General features: G+C 44.2%; 1 protein-coding gene across 2 annotated transcripts in view; it reads right to left on the bottom strand.

The window, feature by feature from the left end:
• Positions 1–17,029, bottom strand: part of BCAR3 (BCAR3 adaptor protein, NSP family member) — a 144,561-nt gene that overhangs the window by 100,721 nt on the left and 26,811 nt on the right. For both annotated transcript variants that reach the window (XM_077952882.1, XM_001103070.5), the window contains exon 2: positions 13,593–13,920. In XM_077952882.1, the coding sequence (XP_077809008.1) occupies positions 13,593–13,909 (317 nt within the window). In that variant the 5' untranslated portion in view covers positions 13,910–13,920. The remainder of the gene's footprint in view (positions 1–13,592; positions 13,921–17,029) is intronic.

The raw sequence follows: 17,029 nt of genomic DNA, 5'->3' as shown, positions 1-17,029 counted from the left end.
AATTTCTTTTTTTTTGACACAGAGTTTCGCTCATTGCCCAAGCTGGAGTACAATGGCACGATCTCAGCTCACCACAACCTCTGCCTCCTGGGTTCAAGTGATTCTCCTGCCTCAGCCTCCGGAGTAGCTGGGATTACAGGCATCTGCCACCACGCCCGGCGAATTTTGTATTTTTAGTAGAGATGGGGTTTCTCCATGTTGGTCAGGTTGGTCTTGAACTCCCAACCTCAGGTGATCCACCCACCTCAGCCTCCCAAAGTGCTGGGATTACAGGCATAAGCCACCGCACCCAGCCTACAAATTTGTGTATTTTTAGTAGAGACGGGGTTTCACCATGTTGACCAGGCTGGTCTCGAACTCCTGACCTCAAGTGATCTGCCTGCCTTGGCCTCCCAAAATGCTGGGATTACAGGGGTGAGTCACCACACCAGGCCCAATGTAGTTTTTTTTTTTTTTTTTTTTTTGGTTGTTTTTTGAGACTAAGCTTCTCTCTGTTGCACCAGGCTGGATTGCAATGGTGCAATCTTGGCTCCCTGCAACCTCTGCTTCCCAGGTTCCAGAGATTCTTCTGTCTCAGCCTCCCAAGTAGCTGGGATTACAGGCATGCATCGCCACACCTGGCTAAGTTTTTTTGTATTTAATAGAGACGGGGTTTCACCATGTTGGTCAGGCTAGTCTCGACTCCTGACCTCAGGTGATCCACCCGCCTTGGCCTCCCAAAGTGTTGGGATTACAGGCATGAGCCCCTTTGCCCAGCCCCAACGTAGCTTTAAACAGAGAACTATACCACTTCTAGATGTGCGCTTAAATATTTTTGTTTCATCCCCTTGCAAAATAAAAGAGAAAAGATTCGCTCTTCCACATCTTACAACATGCGCATTCATCTTATTTGTTAAAGTATGCTTTACTAGCAGTTAGCAGGATTAAGGCTGACACTCATTTTATATTCTGCACCCAGGGTTAACACATGATGCGAGAAATTCCTTTTCACGAATACAGAAGAATGTTAGGGATACTTCATGATTAAAGCAATAGAAGTGCTTCAAAGCAGGAGAGGTCTAAACAGAAGCTCACTGCTCTGCAGTCAAGGGTGGATTCACCTTCTATTTCTGATGTCTAGAGTTAAAAACAATTCACCAGGTATGATCTGGGCAGCCATGTGTGACCAACTCCGATGGTCAGAATATTAACTTTAGTTAATGCTCCTGAAAATCACAGGAGCTTCTTTGAGAGTCACAGCATGCTGCTGACTCATTCTGAGGCTGCAGTTCTCCAGATCTTGAAATATTTGTCGTGTGTGGCTGTTTAGCCAAACCCCATACTTTCACTTGTAATGAATGCTTTTGGACTCTCGTGCTAGTCTTTCTTTCTCCCTCTCAAGTTGTATTCAACTAGATTTGGTTTGTTGTTTTGAAATACCAAGATCTCTTTTTTCAAAAAAAATCTCATTTCTGTTGTTCTGAAATATTAACAATTCCCCTAGATTTATCATTCACGTATGTGATCTGTATGCCAACATTATTGTCTAGATGATGTTTTTAAATGATGAAAACCGGGGACACAGCCTCCAGCATGCTTCCTGTATTATCATTTAGCCTGAATCTCCCTCACCCCACGGAAAGCACCAGTGACTGATTTGCATGCATGCCTTCTTAACATTCTTCTACGCTTCCAACCAAGTAATCCCAGGAACTAAAGTTAATCTGGAATGACTGGCTTTTAGCAAAGCCCTGATAGCTACTAATGGTGACTGCTTCCTTTACAAAGTATTCAAAAATCATTGTCTTGATAATCTACTTTATAACAGAATATTTCCTAAGATCATTGTCAAGCTTATCATTTTGTAGCTTAATTTTCTCTCTCTAAATAATTTTTTAAAAATTAAACTATGTATCCACCTGCATCCTTCCTATAGTTCTTTGCTACTCCATTATTCCTCCAACATCACATGATTTGATGATCTCAGTCTCACACTCCCTCAGTCTTCTTGGCCTTTGGGGCTTCACCTTATCTGGTGGCATTAGAGCCTCTTGTCATGGCCTCATCTACTCCAGGCCAGCAATTCTTGCTTCACATTTGTCCTACCCTTTCCAATCAGAGAAGTCATTTCTTGATGGAAAAAAATGCAAGCCGAACAGAAGCTCAGCAGTTTGGTTTCTCTCACAATCCCCTCTCTTTGGTCTTATTGTTCCAAACATAACTTCTGAAAGCCCTTTTGTTACCCTTTGCATTTTTCACAATCCTCTTTTCACTCTGCACTCTGTTTCTTTACAGCCCAGAGCCACCCTCTGATATGGACCTTGGTTGCATGACCCGACCTTTCCTGGGTCTGGCTCAGGGTCCAAGGTCAGGAAAGCACAGAGGAAGTGGCAGTACAGAGAAGGCAGGTCCAAAAGAAAGGGTTATCTAGAAAGTGCCACCTGCAGTCAGCAAGTCAAGGAGAAAAAGTAACATGATACCTGGAAAGATGTTAAGGTCAGAGGTCAGGAAAGGCAGGATTGCTTATGAAACCAGTGGAGCGATACAAAGGGCTATACTGTGGATGAGAAATTAGGTCACTTGCAAAGAAGATGCAGAAAAGGTGCTGCTAAGGAGAGGTGGTTCAAATGGGCATTCCTTTCTCCCAGGGCTCCTTAAATGCACAAAGACCTGGCCTTTCTGTCTTTGAATCTCCAGCACCTAGCACAAAGCTGGCACACCAGTGTTCAACATACTTGTGAATGAATACATCAGAGTGGCCCTGGCTCCTCATATCACACTGGGGGAATCCTTTAAAGGAGCAGGTTCAGCACATCCTTAAACAGAAGAGCTACCTGGATGGCCACATACCTCTTCCTCCTTTGGAACTGGGGTCACAGTGCTGTTTTTAATTGTCCTGAACTGTGTTTCTCTTTTGAAATCTGAGGCCATAGGATCGTGTTTATCATGCCCCTCGACTTTTGGAATCCTTTTTCTTACAGTCCGGGGTAGACTATAGACAAGAACACATTTCCCTCCCTGGCTGTCAGAGATTCTAAGGCCTGATTACTTCTAAAATGCCTGGTTCTTTCATTTCAACAGCCAGTTCCTACTTTCCTTTTCTTCTTCTTCTTCTTTTTTTTTTTTTTTTTGAGACAGAGTTTCATTCTTGTTGCCCCAGGCTGGAGTGCAATGGCAGGATCTCGGCTCACTGCAACCTCTGCCTCCTGGTTCAGGCGATTCTCCTGCCTCAGCCTCTCAAGTAGCTGGGATTACAGGCATGCACCACCACGCCCAGCTAATTCTGTATTTTTTTTAGAGACGAGGTTTCTCCATGTTGGTCAGGCTGGTCTCGAACTCCCGACCTCACGCGATCTGCCTACCTTGGCCTCCCAAAGTGCTGGGATTACAGGCATGAGCCACCACGCCTGGCCCAGTTCCTACTTTTCTATGAGTCAGTGTCTATCTTATCTGAAAACATAGCAATGATGAATGTGTTCATGAAAAGAATGGCAACTCAACTCCTTTTTCAGGCAGTTTCCCTAATCATGTTAAAACAGCATCATTTAAATATCCTGCATATTACACTATGGTGAGTCTATATAGGAATCCAAGACTAATACAAAGTGGTACTGGTTGATAAAAACTTGACCCAGTCATGGGTTAACCTGGGCTCAGCAGAATTCTAGTGACAGCATGAAGCTAAAAGCCACTGTTGAAATTTTAACTTGGCAGCAGTCGGTCAAATTGAATAGGGTAAGAACAAGAAAAACCGTATCAAGGCCAGTATGTCTCTTGGCAGGCATAGAGGATCTGGCATCAGTAAATCATGAGGCTTCAGTCTGTCTAAGCCCAAACACAGCACTTTTGATAAAAGCAGATGCTTTGTTTGGCTGCTATCTATCTGCCCTTCCTCCAATCCCACTAGTCCCATCTACCCCACCCCCACCCATTCCCTACTGGCTTCTGAAAGAGTGTGTTTGTAAAGTCTTTTTCTAACTAATCCAGAGAAAGAATAAAAATGCTATGGTTTTGAAATAATGTCATCAAGCCTCTAAGAGGAAGGGTTTCTGCCTACCAGATAAAGAACATACCCCCTTAACCTGTCTTCCAGGGCAGACACCCATCCTCAACGTGGCCACCCACCTCAACCTTGGAAAAGCAGCCATCACCCTTCAGGCAAAGGCAGACACTGAAGTGTCCATGTACCTCCTGTCTACAGGGTCCTCGGGGAATGTCCAGGACTGCTGGGAAGGAACCATAGGAATACAATCACCATGCTGCTGACACAGACCCCAGGGAGGGTGGCCCTGGAAACATGTCTGCTTTATTTAAAAAATCAAGTAGTGGATAAAATGTGCTTTGTTTTAGTTTAAATGGCAAGATTGTCTCCTATTGAATTTTGTTTATCATCTAAAAAAAAAAAATCTTCTTTTGAACACCAACCCTATCCAGATCCTACCTATCCATATCCTATCTCATTTCTCTGCACTCAGCCTCCTCTTCTGACTCCCTGGAATGAACTGTGTTGGGATTCCTTTGAGGTCGTTCTTAGGGTTCCTTCCCTTTACTCTATACACAGAGCTCTAGATCTCTCCTTTGACGATGGCATCCATTTCTATGGCTTTAATTTCACTTCTGTGCAGACTCCTAACTTTATACCTTTTAGATCAGACCTTTTTGCAGAGCTCCAGGTTCATAATTCCAACCGCCTGTCTGTTTAACACCTCCACTTAGACATGCATGCATCTCAAACTTAGCAAGCCCCAAACAGAAGTCCTGATTCTCAGCAATCTACCATAACCCCCTTCCCTAAGAAAATGCCATCAACCAAACAAATAAAGCCTTGATCCTCTTCCAAGCTTCTTTATCTCAGCGAATACCCTATCCTATATACTCAGCTGCCTGAGCCATGCTTGACTATACCTCTCCCTTACGCCACCAGATCCAAACCTCAGCAGATACGGCAGACTGTACCTGCAAACTATATCTCAAATCCACAGACTTCTCTCCTCTACCACCACCCTAGTGCAGACCCTCACCTGCTCCCTGTACTTTTACAACCACGTCCTGCCTTCCCTCCTCATGCTCTTCTCCATCAATCATTCTCTACAAGGAGACAAAGCAATCTTCTAAAAATGATCATGCCATTCTCTTGCTTAAAATCCTTTAAAGTTAGATTTTCTTTCGCCCTACAGAGAAAATCTGACCTCCTTACCTAAATCTAGACCAGTGCTATCCAATAAAAACACAACGTGAGCCACATGGGTAATTTTAAATTTTCTGGTAGTCAATTTAAAAAATAGGTGAAGTTAATTTTAATCTTTTATTTAACTATTTCAAAAACATTATCATTTCAACATGGTTACGTAAAAATTATTACTGAAATACATTCTCTTTTTATATTAAATCTTCAAATTCCCATGCCAGAGAGGCCTTCTCTCGACCAGTCTAAGTAACTTGGGGTCCTCTGATGTTGTATCTTCCTTGTTCCTCCTCATTTTGTAGTTATGCACTTAATGATGCATTTGCCTGAATGGCCCCTAAACTGAGAACTCCCTAAGGACAGGGGCTACATCTATTTTGTGCTTCACTAGGTATCTGGCACCTAGCACAATGCCTGGCATAAAACAAGCTAATAAATATGCATGGAAGAATAAACAGCAAAGACACTGATATTAAGTACAAGAACAATCAGGCAAGGGCTGGGGGCCCCATTCACTGAAGACAGGCTCTGTTTTGTGTATTGTATCAGTACAATGGTATGCTGATATTTTAGAGCACTGCGTGGTTGTTATACCTATAAACTGAGTGTTGGCCAAGACTCATTGCTGTAGGGCAGGCTCAGATAGAGGGATTCCAGCCAGACTCCATCAACATGTGAGAAACTTTCTCCCACACATGCTGCTGTCATTGAACGTGATCTCAGGTTACACCAAAGGCTTAGGCACCTCCCAGCTCTAGCCTTCCAAGAGGAAGGAAGGAAGGAAGGAAACCAATCAGTCTGAGCGTCCTCCATGCCAGGAGCTGTGTTAGGCACCCTCACATGAGATTGTATCTGATCCTTAGAGTCACCCTTTGAGGACATGGAGACTCAGAAAGATAAAATAATTTATCCAAGGTCACAAAGCTACCATGTCAGGCTGCTGGAATCAGAGTCAAGGTCACTAGTGGCTTTCTTTGATAGCCATGGCTACATCGATGTCCCGGAAAAGGCCTCAGTGGCTTTGAGCCAGGCGTCCCAGCAGAGCTGAGCAGGAGAAGAAACTGCTGGTGACCAGGTGGGAGCTAGAAGCAGGCATGGGACCTGCTCAAGCAGACTCCCAGTACGGTGTACCAGGCTCAAGTGTGAAAGTCAGAGCTCTGACGTTCTGTGGAGCCTTCATATTTAGTGAGTAGTAAACCTACACAGCACTCCTCGGACGGGTTATTTACACTCCCATTTTATGGTTTAGAACCTGCTATAGAGTTCACACATCTAATAAGTGGCAAAAACAAGGATCTGAACTGAAACCTCTGGATTATCTGTCCTGTGTTTTTTCTTCTCTTCACAAAAGGAGTTATTTTATATTTAGCGATTATATTCACAGGAAAACTGGAACTACAGACAGATCACACTGCATAAAAGCTGGGGCAACTAAGGAAGGTTTCTCAGACCTCTCTAACTCATAAATAACAGCACAATCCTTCAAGCAAGGCCCTATATGCTTGTCTTTGGGGCCTCTAAGAAGAGAGCTTGAAATTCTACATCCAATCCCACGGCTAGCCTCTTGGGGACAGACTGGATAGTGACACCATTCCGAAGCATGACTTGAGGTCGTATCAGCCATGTGGCTCAGGCAGGTCTGGCCACCTAGTCCAGTCCCCCTGAGGACAGTCTCCTTCCAATCAACCACAGCAACTACTCCTTTAGCTTACAACTAAGACTTCTCCAGCTTGTGTATTCTAGCCAGGCTAGGCTGGCTCGCAAATCCACATGTGATAAGAATATGAGTAATAATTTGTAACTGCATAGCACTTTCTGTTTACAAGGTGTTTTAACATATATTGAGGGACGTGAAAAACCCAGAAGACTAAAATACCTGATCTTTCCCAAATAGCATGCTGGTGACCTGAAAAAAACATGATTTAAAACAGGTCTGTCCTGGGGTGGGAGTGAGGAAGGGGCAGTCCAGAGGAGATGTTACGCAGCTCCACTCAACAAGGACTGCATTGTGTAATTCTCTGATCATTTTCTTGGTTGTGGTTTGCAATCTGTTAAAAAAAATTTTTTCCCCCAGAACAGCTGAGAATGCGTAGATCCTGGCATTTAGATTCAAATCATCCTTGTCAGTAGAGGATTTAGGACAACCACCAGACAGCTGGTAGATCTGCAGGCACTTTCCACACTCTGGACTTCTTCAACCCAGGAGCAGCGCAAGATGCAGGGGCTGAGCTCACCTCTGACCCAGCTGCTCCTGACCTCAGCACACCAGGGGCCACCAGGGGCCAGGACATTCACCATTCCTTGGAATTCACTAAACTATTCACAACAGCTGCATTCAAACACCAAGGGGTATTTCAAAATGTTAGTAAAACCCAACTTTAAACTTATAAAAACATCAATTCAACCCATGGACTCTTATTTTCCAGAAACATTCTTGAACTTGGGCTGTTAAAAAGCCATTGTCACTATGCTCACTCAGTAAGTATACCGTCTACTAAATAGAATCTATTAATCTAGTAAAAGTTTTTTTTTTTTTTTTTTAGACGGAGTTCCACTCTCGTCATCCAGGTTGGAGAGCAGTGATGTGATCTCGACTCACTGCAATCTCCGCCTCCCGAGTTCAAGTGATTCTCCTGCCTCAGCCTCCCCAGTAGCTGGGATTACAGGCATGTGCCATTATGGCCAACTAATTTTTGTATTGTTAGTAGAGACAGGGTTTCACCATGTTGGCCAGGCTGGTCTCAAACTCCTGACCTCAGGTGATTCATCTGCCTCGGCCTGCCAAAGTGCTGGGAATACAGGCAGGAGCCATCATGCCTGGCCCAGTATTTTTTTTAAACTCCAAATCCAATTTTTTTCTCCAAAAAGTACACAATAAAGCTTCCAATTTGCAGACAGCAGACATGCTGGGTATAAATAAATTGCAGATGTTTGCATGTGGACCTTCACATCATACATCCTTCTGATTAACCCTGAGCTAAAGGCTGGTGTATTTGAGTGTCTGAGGGAACATCTTGCTTTGTTAAGGAGAAGGCAGTAGTTACAGAAATCAGTGGTACTGAAGAAGAATAACTAAAACCATTTTTCAGATGAGGGCATTGACAGTCCAGAGTTAGGGCTTTAAATCAGTGTTTTAGATGAAAAAGCTGCATAGATCCTGGACCTTACATCTTTGTTTCAACATTGAAGATCTGACACTGTGACAGGGTAGGTTAGTTACTGCCTGGGAAAATGTACCGCTCATTTTAACTAGGGATAATTCTGCAGACTTTCTGGCCACTGTCAGTTAAAACACTTGTGACGAGTCAGTCAGTTCCACTCATGCAAACTAATGAAACACCACATTGTCCCACCACATGCTCCCACAGCACAAGAGGCAGAAGGAATTAGGCACTCACAGCTGTTCCGAGGAATGTGTGCCTCCACGTACCCACAAGCAAGAAAAAGACCTGAATGGTCTCCAAGCACTGATCCCTCAGCTATCCTAGCAACACAGACATCCCGACAACAGGAACCAGTCTCCTCTCAGTCCAAGGAAGGTTCCAGATTTGAATACAAATTCATCCTTGAGAATGAATTGACAGCATTTACAGTGACCTGAATGAGATTGGAGACTATTATTCTAAGTGAAGTGACTCAGGAATGGAAAACCAAACATTGTATGTTCTCACAGATATGTGGGAGCTAAGCTATGAGATGCAAAGGCATAAGAATGATACAATAGACTTTGGGGACTTGGGGGGAAGAGTGGGAGGCAGCGAGGGATAAAAGACTACAAATAGGGTGCAGTGTATACTGCTTGGATGATGGATGAACCAAAATCTCACAAATCACCACTGAAGAACTTACTCATGTAACCAAATACCACCTGTATCCCAATAACTTATGGAAAAATATAAAAATAAATAATAATACTAATTCATCCTTGAAGATAAATGAATCAAGGGGATATCAGCTGAACGATGTGAATGTCAAGAGGAAATCCTATCTGCAGACCTCTCAGAGAAACCTGGGTCTGCTTGCAGAACAAAGGCTCCTTCTGTGACATCAAGCAGCAGGTTTAAGAGCTCCCTGGCTTCTGGCTTTGGCCACCTTTCAAAACCACAAGTACATCCAAGGGCAGCCAAGACAACAACAAAGCCAAGAGATAACAGTCACCAAAAGAGAAGACCAACTCCCCCTTCCAGGCCTGCCTTCTGCCTGGCTCTCGGCAGGCAAGGCTCCATTCTCCCCAAAGTAGGTGTCCAAGGCGCTGAATACAAGCAGGGTACTGATCCCTGTGCAAGAAGATAGCTCAGAGGATGCCCACAGCTGGTGCCAACATTCTTGGGAGGCTATGGAACACACTGTCTGGGGAAGGCCCTATAATACTTTCTGGGTTCTAATCCTAGCTCAGTGATCCATTAAGGTATGATCTTAGGTGCCTCAACATCCCTGGACCCATTTCCTCAACTCTAAATGATGATACTGATGATGGTGATAACAATATTCATAATGAAATCTGCTATGTCTCTCACACAGGGTTACAATGTTCAAACAAGGTAGTTTATGAACATATCCCTTAAGCTATCTGAAAACTATAAAATGTAGGCGATAACAATTGATAATATTAGGATAATTATGTTTATTAATAATTATTAGGATAATTAATAATGGAAGAATAATGGAGGAAATGACACATGTAGACATGACAGCTTAATCACGCAAGTTTTAAGGTCAAAGAAGGGACTTCCTCTGCTTTGTCTTGGGCCTCCGATAGGATGTATGTTCAATGAATATTCAATTATAATAAAGGTGACTTTTTTTTTTTTGAAACAGAGTCTCGCTCTGTTACCCAAGGCAGAGTGCAGAGGCATGATCTCGGCTCACTGCAACCTCCACCTCCCGGGTTCAAGCGATTCTCTTGCCTCAGCCTCCTAAGTAGCTGGGATTACAGGCGCACGCCAACATGCCTGGCTAATTTTTTTGTATTTTTAGTAGAGAGGGGGTTTCATCATGTTGGCCAGGCTGGTCTCGAACTCCTGACCTCATGATCTGCCCACCTCAGCTGCCCAAAGTGCTGGGATTACAGGCGTGAGCCACCACGCTCGGCCTATAAAGCTGACTTTTAAATGATTAACAAGCTAAACATAATTTTTTGGAAAAGAGCAAACTTGCAACAGAGTACTTCACAAGACAAAGAGGTGCTTATCTGGAGGGCCTCCCTCTGAGTGAGATAGGGGAGGCAGGAGACATCCAAGGTGGCCCACTATCTTCATGCCAATACACATCAGGCCAATACCCAACATGATGAGATGCAATGTTTTCAGAGCTGACATCTGGGCAAGTCACTGTCAACTCAAATTAACCCCTGAATTCACTACGAAAAGAGAGAAAGAGGTGACTGAGCTGGAGTGAATGGTTGGTGTTTTGCAGCTCCTTTCAACTGGAAGAGCTGAATGAGAAGTTCGGTTTCTCTCACTGTATTTCTGCTGTGGCACCTTTGGCAAAACCTCCCTCTCTAGAGCCTTGGATTTTCATTCAGGCTGCTTGGTCCTAGCTTTTCATACGCAAAAACTTTGTTTATATCATGGCTGGTTTCAAAAAGGAATTGAGGCAGCTTATAATCTCATTAAGAATACTTCACAAAAAAAAGAATATAAGGTATTTTGAACTTCTCAAAATTAAGAACACCTCAGGAGATTTTTCTTTAATGTGTTAGAAAAACAAATACATTAATAGTCGTACAGAGCGGGGTAGGACTTTATGACCCTTTGACAGAGAACCATGCATCTTCTCAGCACAATTTTTGAGGGATATGCATTTGTTACTTCCTGTATTCATCTTTAACAATAAGATATTTTCAGCTAAGAAAAAAAGATGTGAATTTGGATTAATATAGCTCTCAATCATAAACAAACCCTAAACCAGGAGTGCTTGTTAAGTCTTCCACAGCCTGGACTACAAACTCAGGACCTGCGCCCATCCTCCGATAAGATCTTTTACAGAAATACGACCTCAGTCCAAGTCAGTTTTCAAATCAAAAAGCTTTACGCTCTTGGCAGCTTGACAGCTTGGACCTTGGGTGTTTACCAAGAACTTCCCCAAGATAGGAAGGGTGACTCCATTACTACCGCCTCCCCACCCACCCCCCTAGCGTGGAGTTTCCCTTTGTAAGAGCTGGCACCTAGCCAGGGCCTCAGAACTTCAAGGAGTAAGTCTATAAACTGTCTGTGTCTAGTACACGGTAGACACCTAGCTCAGGGCAGTTTAAGTTAATAAATGAAAAGCGGTCCACCGTAAGCCAGCTAACAGTTGGTTCTGACTCCACATCATGCAGCCTGGCATCTGTGCTCATCTTTAACAGGCCAAGTTACCTGTCTTTGCTGCTCACCTCCTGCATTCTTGCCCCTTACGTGCCTTACATGCCAATGAGGCGATATTAACAATCCTGTGCACAGGTATGCACCTCCATGTTCACCCATTCCAGCAGTGGCTGCCTGCCAGCTCTCTGAGCTGGGAGGTCACCCACCTAGATTTTGTGGAGCGGGGTCCAGGACCTTCTAACCCCCAGGATACCCCAAGGAATGTCCCAATCTGGTGTCAGAAGCAGTTCAGGGCTCTCTAGTGGTTTCTATGGAGATTATCTGGGCCTCCACTTATTTTCTTCTTGTACTACCGTAATTATGGAACTGAGAATAATTCTGAACTCTTGTTCACCTAGCTTTGTACCAACACCTACACTGTTCTCCTCTCAAGGTGCTGCAGTCCAGCCACAGGCCATTCCGGTTCCTTCTGGGGTTTTGAAACATGCCAAACGTGCTCTCACCTCCAGTTCTCTGCATTTGACTTCCCTATGCCTGCAACAGCCTGGAAGGCCCATGGTTGCTTTCCCTCATTATGCAAATCTGAGCTTAAATATCATCTCAGAAACCTGTTTATCCTACCAAAAACGTACCACCTCCAATAAATCTCCAGCGTATCACTCCATTTCCTCTACAGCATTTGGGATAATCTGCAATTGTCTTATTTATTTGCACATACTACCTAATTCGCTCACTAGAATGTAAACTCTGGGAAGACACTGCTTCAGATGCTCCACTGCTACCCTGTTAGTTCACATATTTCCACCACCCTATAAAAGGGCAAGAACCGATTGTGCAATAATTTCGCTGCTAGAATGTCTTCAATGCTGGACCAGCCCTTCATTTAAGATAATCAGAAGGACTAAGAAGAATTTTCCTGGTAAGCCCTGGGGCTTATAAAATCAACACACTCTAATATAGGTGCTCCATATACAGATACTGAACAAATGAATGAGCTAGGATCCAAGCGGCTTTGCGACAAGCTTGGACAGAAAGAGATATAACAAAAGAAATCGTCCCATTCTTTACCAGATAGCATCACAGGCTGCTGATCTTCCCCAACACGAAAAGGAGTGCAGTTTCCAAACTAGCTCTAACAGGCAGAAACCAGTCACAGCCAGGCCCATTACAAATCCAGAGAAAAAGCATTTACAACTGTAAGACTCATTTACCCAGATCTCTGTCACAGAGAGGGAAAAATCAATTCTTGTCCTAAAGTATTCTGAAGCTGACCTGATGGTGCATCCATATAAAATTTTATTTCAGCTTGCTGACAACTAAATATAAGGAGATATGGGGCCTAATTTATAGACATCCTGGCATCTCTACAGAAGTGGATGCACATGGTTCAGAATCTGATGCTATGATAAAAAGAAAGTACTTGGGCTTTCTTTTAAGGGACTTAATAGAGGAAGTTGGATTTTTAAATACCCTCAAATATTACATAATGTTAAGAAGTGGCTAATTTTTATTTAGGTGTTATAGTTTTTTACATTGTGGTTATATAGTTTTTAACATAAGAGTCCTTATCTTTGAAAGGAACATACCAAAATATTTACAGATAAAATAATATTAAATCTGAGATTTGCTTCAAAATAATACCAGATGAGGGAAGTAGGTGAGAGTACAGACAAAACAGGACTGGCCCTGAGCTGGTAACTGTTGGAGCCGGGTGACAGGTTCATGGGAGTTAATTAAATTATTCGCTCAACTTTGTGTATGTTTGACATTTTTCCTAATAAAAACTTCGGAGTCTCGCTCCGTTGCCCAGGCTGGAGTGCAGTGGAGTGATCTCGGCTCACTGCAACCTCTGCCTCCTGGGTTCAAGTGATTCTTCTGCCTCAGCCTCCTGAGTAGCTGGGATTACAGGCACACGCCACCACGCCTGGCTACTTTTTAAATTTTTAGTAGAGACAGAGTTTTACCATGTTGCTCTGGTCTTGAACTCCTAACCTTGTGATCCACCCATCTAAGCCTCCCAAAGTGCTGGGATTATAGGTGTGAGCCACCACACCCAGCCATAAAAACCTTTTAAAAAGCACTTTAAGACAAATCATCTTCACTAGTGAAATCACAGAAGTTACCTGAAGGTGAAGGTTTCGCAGTGCCGGTCCTGCCATGGGCTCTCCTGGATGCTGTCCTGGGTCACAGGTGAGTTCTGCCGTGGGGATTTGGAGTGGGGGAGGGTGCCCATGTGACTGAAGTCATCACAGGACCTTATGGGAGGAGGACCTTTTTTCTTCCGTGGAAGGGTGCCGTGTATAGACACATCTTGATAGGCATCTGGGCGATGCTCAGTGAGAGGGGACTTGCTGCTCAGAAGGTCCATGGACGAGGCCAGGGGGAACTGGTGATTCACCGGCATGTTCCTGGGAAGGCTTGCAAATTTTCCTGCAGCCATAATTCTCAACTCTAAGGGGGAAAGAAAAGAGTGAAGATATAAATCTTCGAGAGTCACAAGAACTGACTTCCTACTTACAAAAGGAAATGGAAATATGCCACATAAAATGAAATATTCACAGACCATTAACAGATCAACATTTAATGCATCACTAGTGGAGTCTAATAAGAATGGGAAGTTTACTTATCTTCCTCATGAAATGTTCCTGGGTTGGCAGCAAAACCAAGAGGGCAAACACTTTCAGAGTTGTTAGTGGCATATAAGCCATTTTATTATTTCAGGTGACTGATGGAAAAGCACAACTAGCAAAACAAAGGTGATTAAGGGAGGACTCACAGTTGCAGTAATAAATGTATGAAAGAAAATATTATAAACTGTTAATTAGCTCACATATTTTCACAGCAGTGTAAATGATAAGAACAAGCAGGGATTACTGAAATTCTTTAGCCGCTAGAATTGTCTTCAGTGCCGAACCAGTCCTCAGTTGTGCTACCCAGGATGACGGGACCGAATTTTTCTGGCAAAGACCCAGTGTTTATAAATCAATCAATGCACTCTACTTAGTGAACACGGGCTAGGGTCAGGGGTCAGGAGGTGGGCAATTCTGCCATACACCAGCAGGCTTAGCTGCAAAGGAAAGCCACTGAGGTGGGCGCTGCATGTACATGGCCCCCCAGAGGGGTCAGGATCTGCTTGCCCCCAGCAGGGTTAGGTAATGCCCATGGGTGCCTGTACAGTCAGGAAAGAATAGACAGGAAAAGGGAAGAAGAAAAGAAAAAAAATGGTGGGGGTGGGGGGCAAAGGAGACATGGAAAGAGAAAGGAGAATGGCACATGAGGCTGTCTGCAGCAAGTAGCCCCGACACTCGCTCCTAGCTAGGACCATGAATAGAAGCATTTACCTTAAGCAGAGTCAGTGCCTCCAGCTCCAAAGCAAACTACGGTTTTGGCCTAAGACAAATTATATAACACATTTTTAAGGCCAATATACAGAGGAAAAGAAATAGGAGGCGAAAGAAAGAAAAATGAGGGCTGGCTCCTGGAGACAGAGGCTCCAGGATCTGTCTTACAATAGTCATGATATCAGACTCTGGTCTGGACAGCACTGCAGGGTGGCCAAGCCCAACACACAGCCCTTCCCCTGGGCTGGTGAGGAGAGCTGCCCCTTAGTCTGTTCTCCAGTCCTGCAGCCCTCTTTCCTTGCAGACCACCCTTTCCACTGCATTATTCATGCAAGAGCTTCGAGTGAAAATTCTCACTTAATAGCACTACTGCACAGTCAGTTCTACAAAGGAACTGTGGACTTGGGACGTGGCTTGAAGACAACCAAGAAGAACGCAACCCTCCACAAGCTGACAGAAGTGGAGCAGCGACAATGACATTAGAGTGTGTAAAGAAAACACACGTGTTTGTATGTGTGTATACAACAAAACACACGTCCCACTGCTTCCACATAAGATAGGCAGAAGCACAGAAGTGCTGGGAGTGAGATGGAAGGAGCATCTTTATTAAAGGTCTACAATCCTAACCCTGTCCTCGGTTCATTGTCAAATCCAATAATTCTGGGGCTTGCCTGCTCCGCGTCTAACTAGTACCACACAGAAGGCCTGCTCACAGTAGGTGCAGAACAATAGGACAGAGTCCTGTGCAGCCCCTCCCAGCTCTGGCCAGTACCTGGCACACTGTCAGCACTTGCTCAATGCTAACCGTCCATATTAGAAAGGAAACCAAACTCCCTAGCCACCCTGCCTGAACACAAGTGACGTAAACCGACTAGGATTCTTCCACCCTACACACACACACCCCACCGTTGTGAATTCTCGCCTGTTCAAGCTATCAGCACCTTCCTTCTTCACAGACAGGACTGGGTCATTTCCAAGAACCTTGTGGGGAGGCCTGCAGCACTCTACAGAACTTCTTCATGTGCATAGGGCCATGCTGCTGATCAAATCTATTTCCGAGATAGCATGATGGGCAAAAGTCGCCCTAGCACCAGTGCCTTTGGCAGCCTGTTCCTCTCTGCTTCTCCAACATCTATTTAGACTTCCAGATTGCCCTAAAGTGTTCTAAAATGTCCTTCAAGTTACCAACACCTCAATTTATTCTCCAATAACAGAGGATGCTAATACTTCCCCTTCTTACCTTCAATTCAACCAACATTTAAGTGCCTATTTCATACAAGACACCTGGAGAAACAAAGATACCTAAGACCCAATACCTGACTATGAACTCTAAGAGAGAATAATTCGTAGAGACCCTTATGCTGAAAGGAACAATTAATTTTGACAAAAGGACTTGAGAAGGCTCAGAGAGGGCAACAATAGAGACAAAGCATTTTGAAAAGTTAACGTGTAGGGAAAAGCCTCCCCGGGGGATGCTATAATGGCAGATGCATAAAGGCATGGAAGTGTCCCCACAGGCTCAGGACACTCCAAGTTGTGTGCTGTGGCTCGAGTGAAGCTGAGAAGCATTTCCAAGAAACGACTTAGGTTAGGACCAGACCATGGAGTCTTGAAGGCCTTGCCAAGGTGTCTGGACTTGACTGTAAGTGCTAGGGAAGATCTGGCAGGGAAGGACAGAACCCAGTCAGTACCCAAGTTGGTGACTCTGGTTGTTCTGGAGGGGAGAGAAAAAGGAGGCAGAGAGGTTACTGAGGCTGATGGTGAAACCCATGGAGGAACAATGAAGAAGTCTGACCTGGGACAGCATTTGGGTAAAGGGAGAGGAAGGAGAGAGTGATGAGACATCAGAGCTTGAGGCATCTGGCTGGAAGGAAGAAGCCTACAGCCACAGGAGGTGGTGCGATGCTGTAACATGCTGAGTAGCTTCAGAAGGGGACCCCTGCAGGAACCAAGCGCAGCACTGGAGCTGCTGCATGTGAGGTATAAGCAATTTAGTCTAAGAGGAGGTTAGATACTGGTATGCACAATTAGAAGTGGGGGCAGATGGAGATTTTTAGGAATCATCAACATAAAGGGAATATTTAAACCAGAGAGTAGATCCCTTAACTTGTTATTATCAGAGGTGATAACAGCTGTGAAAGTACCTCTTAAACTGTCAGGAATCATACAATACCCATGAATTATATCCCTGCTCTCTCTCACCCTGGCTTTTTCAAGCC

This window comes from Macaca mulatta, chromosome 1, assembly GCF_049350105.2.
Source record: "Macaca mulatta isolate MMU2019108-1 chromosome 1, T2T-MMU8v2.0, whole genome shotgun sequence".
Taxonomy (NCBI): Eukaryota; Metazoa; Chordata; class Mammalia; order Primates; family Cercopithecidae; genus Macaca; species Macaca mulatta.
The sequence above is the reverse complement of the archived record's forward strand: the minus strand, read 5'-3'. Positions and strand labels throughout refer to the sequence as shown.